The sequence below is a fragment of the Colius striatus genome, chromosome 2, assembly GCF_028858725.1.
Source record: "Colius striatus isolate bColStr4 chromosome 2, bColStr4.1.hap1, whole genome shotgun sequence".
In the NCBI taxonomy this organism is placed as follows: domain Eukaryota; kingdom Metazoa; phylum Chordata; class Aves; order Coliiformes; family Coliidae; genus Colius; species Colius striatus.
The window spans coordinates 83,028,224-83,038,323 of NC_084760.1; the positions used below are offsets into that span (position 1 = coordinate 83,028,224).

At 45.0% G+C, this 10,100-nt stretch overlaps 1 protein-coding gene across 1 annotated transcript in view; it reads right to left on the reverse strand.

Moving 5' to 3' along the window:
* The window catches only part of PRKCE (protein kinase C epsilon), a 289,536-nt gene extending 284,949 nt beyond the window's left edge, over positions 1–4,587 (reverse strand). Inside the window, exon 1 of the mRNA XM_061991311.1 lies at positions 3,549–4,587. Coding sequence (XP_061847295.1) covers positions 3,549–3,896 — 348 coding nt within the window. The 5' untranslated portion in view covers positions 3,897–4,587. The remainder of the gene's footprint in view (positions 1–3,548) is intronic.
* Positions 4,588–10,100: the final 5,513 nt, after the last annotated feature.

Sequence of the window (10,100 nt, forward strand, 5' to 3'; positions counted from 1 at the left end):
TGTGAATGGCATAAATCCAAAGCTCTCTTTAAAATCGTAGTGTAGTCATGACTAAAAAAATCTGCAAAACTGACTATGCTATACTGTGCTATGTCTGTATTGATGTATCACTGGAAAAGCAGCCATCTTTTCAATTGTCACTATACCCTTTATAGAAACCAAGACAAATATTCTATATTGATTTAAAAAAAAAAAGTATAGATTTGTTTAAAAGCTTCCATCCAGTAAAATCTGAACCACTGTTAAAGGTCACAACTTTGATTACTTTTTTTAAATATATACATGTATATATTCATGGAGCATACATATGATAAAGCTAAAAATCATATTGGCAATTGTTGAATACTCTGTAGATGAAAGGAACCAGTATTTGCATATTTATCTGACTTGTCCTAATACAATAGATGCTATCATGATTTCAGGCTTTCTACTTGTTTATTATCAGTGTTTCCACTGTAACCATGGCATCAGATATAGCACAGGCTTAGCAGTGAGAAAAATATTCAGAATCTTCCTAAAAAACTCATGTCTTAGAAAAAATACAAGGATTTGTAAAACAAATCAAAGTAGGTAAGCTGGATAAAAAAAATAACCAGTTTCCTTTCAGAGGGGAAAAAATCAAAATATTTTTTTTTTGCAAGTCTTTTTTGCATCTTGGGCTTCTGACAAGAACCTAGAAATATAGGATAAGAAATGTAACCTCAACCCCAGTGCAGATACTATAAAACAATTATTGAAATGTCCTTATGCAGTATTACATGAGCTCAAAAGCATTAAAGCTATTAATATGTTGACAAGCGCTGTTCTCAGCACATGAGCATTTTCTCAAACCTATTTACATAGTGACAGTTCAGTCCTGCAAGAACTGTTGCATCATTCTGAAGGCAAAGAAGGGCAGCAGTGCAATTACACTTAACTTATGCAACAAGTATGTGGTACCCAGTTCAAACTTTCAAGGCTACTTAAAGGGAAACCCTCAGAATGGCATAAGAAGACTTCCGGGTCTCTGAGACTGTTTCTTAGGTTGCATGTATTTGATATTTCAGGCAGCATGGAGAAAAGGGTGCCTGATTGCTGCTTTTAACTTGTTTGTTATAAAGCTGGGAAAGAGTACTACTAAGATATCTGCCTTAAAAATCAGAAGTGAATTGAAGGAATTAATCCTCTTACTAAACAGAGGAAACTGACTATATCATACCAACAGATCTTAGTCTTAACGTTGGTGTAGGTGATGCGTGTTTTTCTTGTACTGTGAAACTCATTCATCTCATAGATTACTTCTCTTTTTCAGATGTTAATATAGACTTCAGACACTGATGAAGACACCAATAAACCTGTTTACTTCAGCACAGACTCTATAGAAATGTCATGGACACAGGCCTTATTTTAACTCAGTGAAATCAGACAAAAAAGCAGTTTGATTTTTTAAGAGTCAGTTCTCTGAAGGTCCCTCACTATTAACAATCCAATAAACACACCCAGCATTACCGTTACAGTAACTCATTTTAAAAAATGGCAAGATTTTTGAAAGGCTCAAGCACAATCCTCCCCATCAAGTCTGTGATACACAAGCGGTGATGTACATTGCATACTCTATATACTTAACAAACAAAACCCGAACTATGAGGATTTACAGCACAAAACGAGGTAAGTGATGGCTCAGAGGCTGCACTATGTTGAGCTGACCAGTTATGATCCACTACCATGTCCTCAATTCTGTCATATCAACAGACAGCAAGCATAGTCACTCCCTCATCTCCTCCCACCTAGTGAATGCTGGACAGCAATGACTCCTGATGCAATAAAACACAGCATTTATCTGATTAAGCTACGTTATTCCTCCCAGATCATGTTTACAATGGGCCTCAATCTGTTAAATTCCACTATTTATCTTGGGAACATTTACAGATGTTTGAGTTCACCTTAAAAATCAGAGTCAGGATGTAACGCGGCACATTAGCCCCACCAAAATTCAAACTTGGCACCTGCAACCTGCAAGGTCCTTCCAGATTTGGCAAAAAACTCACAACATGCACCAGACACAAAAAGAGTAGACAAAATTTTTCCTTTTTCACTACAAATCTGCAATGACGTCCTCATCACATTGGTCTCAAAGATGAAACTCCCTCTTGATTTCAAGAGAGTCACAACTTGATTTCAAGAGAGCCACAACTTGATTATCATTCAGTTCAGGTAAAAGACATCCGCAATACTGCTGCATTCGTCTTTTCCTGATCTGGCTATTTTTCCTCTGCCTACCATCCAGTTTTACCAGCCCAGCTTACTAACGTGTAGCTTTTACAGAGCAACAGAATAATCACAATTATCACAATGTAACCTACATAGCAGAAGTGAAAAATATTTTGAAGTTGTAAACATAAAAGTTTTAACAGTTAAGTTATTCAGTTTCTAATCGACATAAATGGAGCCTAATTCTTCCACACTTTTCCATCATTCTGACATCTCTTTATACCACTGCATCGAGTAAAGAAGCTCCAAAGAATACATGAAACTTGCAGCTATTAACTCTCAGTATTTTTACTTTGGTTCTGTGTTCTTTGTGAGTTTGCCAAATAATTATTGCCCTGACTAGTATCCTTGACCATAACAAATAAACATACAAAAAGATGAGCATGTAGATTTCAGATGTCTGGTCAAGCAGGACACATTTAAAATGAGGAGACAGCTATTATTGTTTTATTATACATCTTATTTAAAGGATATGCTGTTTAACTGCAGAAACGTGAAACGTGCATATTCACGTTTCCTGTGTTTCTTCTGTTGTTTGTTTATTTTTCTGTGTTAAATCACAGTACCTGCAGATGTCAGACCAAGGATTTTCCAGTTTTTTTGTACTCCCACTGAGGCATGTTAGCCTCTGAGTCTTTAGGATGCTGTAGAAGCTGTTAGACACGTTGTGCATACAGGCAACAGAAATTGTCTGTCTGGGGCCAAAATCCACTGGGACGCTTTTATCATTTTCAGGCATTTGAAGCAGCATTGCATTAGCTCTATGCCTAAAGGTGTAGATCATCTGGGTGAAGGAAGGAGGAGCACCGGTGGTGATGCAGTGAGCTCTCAAGTGACACGAAGACCCTGAAGTGTCTCGTATCAGAGGTCAGGTCTGGATTTTTAAGGCTCATCATTGCCAGACTGACCAAGACCATTCACACTGAAACAAGGAACTAGGTCTTAAGTGTTGCATCTGTGTTTTGCGGTAATGTTCTGCATGGATGCATTTGGTTGGGGTTTTTCAAACACAGTAAGATAACCAGACTGGTATTTATGCAACATAATTTCAGAAATTGAAGTGGTAATTACACACCTCTTACTTAATATTCAGCATATTTTTCTTTCCTCCCTTGCCTGTGGACCACATGCATTAGATACACAGTAACCATGACTATCTAACAAAGCCTGGAAATAATGAAAATCCTTCAGAGCCATTACATGCCCTTGGCAGTCTAGCTCTGCAAGACATGTTACATCCAGAGCCGTGTCACTGAAAATGAAATGTACATGTATGTATCTACAGAGCAAACACTTACCCAGTCCTCAAAGTGGCGGCTCCCATTCTGCAGCAAGTCCTCAAACTGTATAGTGCAGTTAGCTACAAAATCGTCATACCCGATGGGGGCATCGTGGAAAACAGCCATCTCTATCTTCCTGCCATTACAAACGTCAGTGACAAATTCATCGTTCCAAGCAGGACTGTTGGTCTTTTGCTTGGTTGAGGTCTGCCCGATCCTGGAGTCATCCACATTGAGGGCTATGTAAGGGTCCAGCAAAAACGTCTGTGGCCTGGGACCCACCGCATGCCTCAGAGACCACGCCGTGGGTTTCAGATTCACCGCCTCGCAGATCTTGATTTTCAGCAAGCCATTGAAAACCACCATGGCTGGATGGCTGCACTTTTCCCGGGATTAAACACTCGCACAACACACTCGCACCGAGAGGGAGGGAGGGAGGTGTCGACAATAAATACAAGGGCAGATCTGGGAGCGGGGGAGCAGGATATAGTGCGGGTCTCTTCGCCTTGCTGCTGCTGTTACCTTTGATTATTTAGCTTTTGCTCTTGCGACACCCAGTGAATACATTTATTTTCTTGCCCGTGTTTCTAACGGAAAACAAGGGAGGGGGGCCGCCGGGGAGGGAAAGGCGTCCACGGCTGCAGAAACCCCCGAATGCAATCAAAACCCGAGCATAACGGATCCTTGGGGAGAGCAAGAGCCTTCTCCCTTCACCTAGACCATAATCCTGGATCAGTCTTTGCTGAGGAGGCAGAGCCGCGATCCCAGACTCCCGCACACGCCAGTCCTTCCCGTGTGCCGCACAACAATACACACACACGCATACACACACACACACAAGAAACACAAATCAGAAACACCGGCCGACCCACCAGCCCTGCCTACTGCACAGCCACCGCTCAGCAAACATCCACCCGGAGACCTTCCATCCGCGCCGCCGCCCGCAGCCGCCCGTCCCGCGCCGCCGCCTCCTTCCCCGCCAAGGCCAAGGACCCAGCGGAGCGACGCCCGCGCATGGGGGGCGCCGGCAGCGGAGCGGGCCGCGCGGGTCTCGGCGGGCTCCGGCTGGGCGGCCGCCGCCCTGGCGATGGGCAGAGCCGCCGCCGCCTCCCGCCTCCCTCCCGCCGGCCGCCCCACGCCCGCCTCCCGCCTCCCTCCCGCCCGCCGCCGGCCGCCCCCCTCGCTCGCTCCCTCAGCGCCGTGCCGCGCCGCGCCGCGCGCAGCCCCAGCCCGCCTGCCGGTGCCGCTCCGCCGCCCGCTCCAGTGCAGGAAATGCGCAAAAGACGTCAGTGTGTGTGTGCGTGTGCGTGTGCGAGCGTGTGTGGGGCGAGTGTGCGGAGGCAGCCCCGGCCGGGCGCGCGCGCGGGTGAGGAAAGTTTTGCCTCGCCGGGAGAGCAGCGCGGCGGGCGCCGGCCGGGAAACCGCCGCTGGGGTCGTGACTCCCGCGGGCCGCGCCTCCACGCACGCCGGGCGGGCTTCCGTGGGGGCTGCTGCAGCCCGCCTCCCCCCGCCTCCTCCTCCTCCTCCTCGCAGGATAAAGTGTTGAACCGAGCGTGGAAAAAACACTCCCGGTCGCGCCAGTCCCCCCGCTTTTATTAGCGTGCTTGACTACGGAGGTGCGGTCCCCGGCCGCCGCGCGGCGCTGTCGCCACCGCCACGGCTACTTCCACCGCGCGGGGCGCTTCTGGCGCCGTGGGGCCGCCGGACGCCCTCTCCCGCAGGGCTTTCCGCTCCTCACTCTCCCCCCTGCCATGGACGGGCACCGACGGCCACTGCTGCCTGACAGCGCCGAGCCCCGGCCCGCGCCGTCAACTCCCACCCCTCCGCGGCCCCCGCCCGCCGCGGCGGCAGCGGCAGAGACACCGCTACGTCAGCGGAGGCCGGGCCAGAGGAAGAGTTTCCCCGCCGTGTGCGAGCGTCGGGAAGTGCCGTCCGCCGCCAGGGGAAGCGGCCTCCCGGGGCCTGCCCCGCCCGGCCCGGCCCGGCCCGGCCTCCGGCCGCCCTTACCGCGGCCGCGGGACACTGCCCGGGGTGGCGGCGTGGCCCGGCGGGGCAGAAAACGGGTCTTGAACGCCCGTCTCCCTGTGGCGCCTGCCCCTTTGTTCGCTGCGGATCACCTGGCCCGACGGAGCCGGCCCGTGCCTGCCCCACCCCGGCGCCTCCACGCTGTCCCTGGCTTGGAGCTGGCACTGAGGGGAGGACACCGCGGGCGGACACCGAGGGCAGTCAGTTTCCAATGCCCTGCAAGAGTACTGAAAAAGAGGGGGAAAAAATCTCCCGAAAGGGTAAAGGGGTGTACTTAACTATGTTATTGAACGCTATCTACACGTCGCATAAAATTTCAGTCGTTTTCATCACTGTGAAATAACCGGGAAACTATGTGCAGCCTGGCTTTCTCCTCAGAACAAATATTCTCGGGACCTTTAGGTTTCCTTTGGTGAAAATTATTGCCGCCTTATTTATTTTTAGTTACTGATTTTGCCAGTCTTTTTTGATAAAGTCATTGGAAAAGGGATGGACTTTGCCCTTCGGTGGGATTTGAATTTGCTTTAATATCACAAGAGAAACTGAGGGCCACTGCTTGCACTTAGGAGGATTGCTGGGGTTCTTCGAAGATTCAAGAAACTTAGAAAGCAGAAATTCAATTGCCTGGATCCAGTCGAGTAAGGACATAAAAGATGAGCACCTAGTCCTTGATCTGGACATGATATTGCTGACTGGAGAGCAAAGAACAGATCATTATGGATTTTTACCGGTAGTGGCTCAGGAGGCAGATGTTATATTTGGAGCTGATGAAATAGCTCCAGTATCTGTGCTTCCAGACTACTCTGATACTTCCAGATAGAAGATACAGTACTAATGAAGCCTATGGGTCATGAGAGCATTCACATTATTAGAAGAAAGACTTTTTGGTGCCTGTTGCCACTTAATCTACTAGTCAAAATAGAAGTGCAGTAAAATCTCCATGTACATTATCATCTTGACAATCCTCAAGCAGAGTCGTTTGATGCAAAGCTGCGATATGGAGCCAATTATGCAGGATGTCTTCCTTTGCAATTCAGCCTTTCCTGGGCTCACAGCAGCCATGATACAGCTATCATGTTTTTTTCTGTAAAGGACTGTATTTTCAGGCTCCTCCCCTGCCCTCAAAATACAAGAATCACCTACTCCTTTCATCCCACCACCTTTCACAACTGAGCACATACAGTACTATACATTAAGTCTTACATGTAGTGTCTCAGAAAGAACACTATAATTAAGTCTTTCCTCTGGATGTGTTTGTGTATTTTTTCAATAACGGCAATGTAAACAATATGCTCAATTTCCTTAGATATTGGAAAACATAAAAGATGAACTGATACACCCTTTTATTTTTTCTCTATTTATTTTCAAGAGACCTGCAACTACGTGTATTCCGAATGCCCAAGGTAAGTTTTAAGTAAACACCGTCTCCATGGTGAGTTTAACGACCTAGCATCTCTGTGAGATCACACATGCATATTACGAAAGTCTGAATAAATAGAGACAATATTAACACAGCATACAAAATGATATAAATAAACCTTATATTTGGCCAATTACATATATAATCTACCACATACGTAGCTAAGCCCTCATATCTGCTTTGAGCCATCTGCATTTTTCCATGTGCTGAAGCAAGCTAAGGTTTGATTTCACAAATCATTTTTTCTAAGACAGCCCGCATGAATAAGGATTTACAAGCTCCTCACTGAAGATCAGACGGCTCCATCGTTACATTGCTTAGGAAAATACACATATCTTGCACTCTTTTATTTTTCATTTTTTAATTATGCTTTTGGAAAGCATGTTTATGTCTTTTAACACTTTTAACACAACAGTTATTAACTTACCAAAAGACTCTGGAACAATATTCTTAAAATCCAATAACTTGGGTACATTGAGCAACATTACAACAACTCGTGCAATGTTCATCCAAAAAAATTGTCTCAATGGTCTAAAAAGCTCTAAGTAACAGACAACAAAGAACATCACAACTGTAAGTACCATTTTCCCCTGGAAACATTTTAAAATATTTGTTTGCTTTGGTTGTTTTTTTTTTTTTTTGCTGTATGTTTGCTTCATTTTTTCCTTGCTGTGCATTTGGAAGGATTTGGTTCTTTAAGAGTAGAAGATCAAATGCTATTCCTTCTATTCCTCAGATGGAGGTCAGGAGAGGAAGATGCAGCATGTGTAGTATTTCTCCAGAAAGGCAGTAAGAAGCACTTTAGATGCATTTCAGTACTCTGTCACAAACAGAACAGCAAACCACACCCTGTAGTTTAATTAGGTTTTAGGTATTCTCTGCTAGACTCAGGACTGGTTAAGGAGACCTGTCTACTCCCCAGAAGCAACTTTTGCTCGTAGAAGTCTCCCTCATCAGCACTCTGAGACCAAATTGCATGTAGCTTTGTCAGGACTGCTCCTGGCATACGCCGCATGCCTGTGGGAACATCTGCACCTTGGTTTTTGTTAGCGTTGCCTCCAGCTGATGACTTGACAGACCACTGCAGAGTTAGGGTGTAAGGAAAATGGTAAGGAAAAGCCTGCTGAGAGACCATAAAAATGCAGCCTATTTGCATGATCTTTTGGCATTCATACTTTACAGAAGACAATACATGAAACCGGTATTGGGGAGCAACGATGGCAACACCGGCTTGCAGTTATCTGCAGAAAACAGCCTTGTCAGATACGGTCTTACGCCCGCAAAACTCTCAGGCAGTGTCTTCCCTGTTTCACGTAGAGTGGCAGTGACAGTGAGGGAGGGACGAGCAAGCTCGTCAGTTTGTAACCTCCAGTCGGCCCCTGACCTTTCCCTGGCCTGCGATTCCTCAACAGCTCTGTGGAGAAACAGCACTATCTGGTGGAAGGAGTGCGTAAAGTCCTTCCAGGACTTGCAACGGGCTCGATACAATTATTGTAGCCACAATTGCAACTGCTTTTGACGTGTGCTTGCCCAAGGCTGATAGTTAAACTGGATTTTCATGAGGATTTTTTTTCCCCCACAGTCCCAGTGGTAGGGATATATCTGTCTGAGTCTTTAATACTTAATACCAGTTTATTGTGCTTTCCTGAAGAACTGTTTAAACCTTGGAGAAATCTCAGCAAATTTTCAGGATTTTCCATATACAGCAGTATGAAAGAATGAGAGGAGATTTTGTGTTATTTTTAGAGCCGCATCATTTCTTAAAGTTATACTAAATAGATGCACAAGAAATAAAATCAGACTTGCATGCAGGAGAGATTTTCAGAAACATCTTTGCGTCAAAAATGAAATAAAAGCCAGAACCCAAGTTATAAACCTTGTGAAATTTGTGGAACTTTGCCTCTGAATTGACATTGGACATGAACATATCTCAAGCATCATGCACGTGAAGCTGTTCACTAGTATGAGTACATCCATGCAATTCTTTTGAACTTAATGGATGTACTTATACAACTGCAACAGTGGAGTGTTAGTGGGATCTGTCCCTTCCTGGCATGAAATCAAACATTGCTGGTGAATGTTGACTATCTTTCAGAGTGAAATTATCATTTAGAGACCTAATTTTTGGACATATGGTTACAAAAAAAAGCATCCTCAAGAGCATATTCACTCCTGTCATGCTGCAAATGATATTTATGTTATGCCAATAGCTAATTCATCATTTCTAGAGATGAAGAAAAAGCCCAACCTCATTGAGCTTGGTCCAACCCCAACTCCATTCCAAGGTTTCCCTTGTGTCCAGCCAATTTCATACTAATTTATTCTTCACTTGGAAAGCATGTACCTGAGGAAGTTACTTCAGGCACTCCTAATGTTCTCTGTGAAATATCTCAGCAAAAGAGATCTTGTCAATGTGTGACTAATTAGCTCTTCAACTCTCCCTAGTTTAATTATACTTTTGGTACTCTTCCCAACATCTTTCAAAAGGCCATACTAAATGCCACCTCAATTTGTTAGCTTTCATTGGGAATAAATGTCTCAGAGTACATCTGCATCGCAACTGATGTGGGACTGCAGGATTTGCAGCTTTTAAGGTATCTGATTCTGGCAGACATAATGACATCAGTGCAGCATCGACCAGCCAACCATGATTTCAGACATCCACATGGTTTGCTAGCCAAGACTGAAACCCATGATATCATACTTTCCTCGTAGTTCTTATCTGAGCTAGATAAAATTACCGCCAGCTTAAGCATATCTGCATGTGCTACAAAAACATACCACCAGCTGCAGAACATAAGCTTAGGTCGCATCTAGGCTAGAGATTCCTGGCTCAGTTAGGCAGAGCTGTAGAGCAGTAGGATCCCAGCCAAACACTGATGTGCCAGGAGCTCTCGCCATTGTGGGGTTTTCAGATTTTTTTTTTTACTGTGGATGGTTATTTTATTATATTGGTATTAAAAGTTTTAACACTGTATGTCTCCCTGTTGAAACACAGAGGTATTTCTATACTGGAAATGTATCCCAAATATATAAATAGACATCTACTTGGTCTAGAACATGGATCCTCTCAGCCTTCACATATATAGCTTTCCTTGCTGTCAGCATTCACTGTGGGTTTGCCA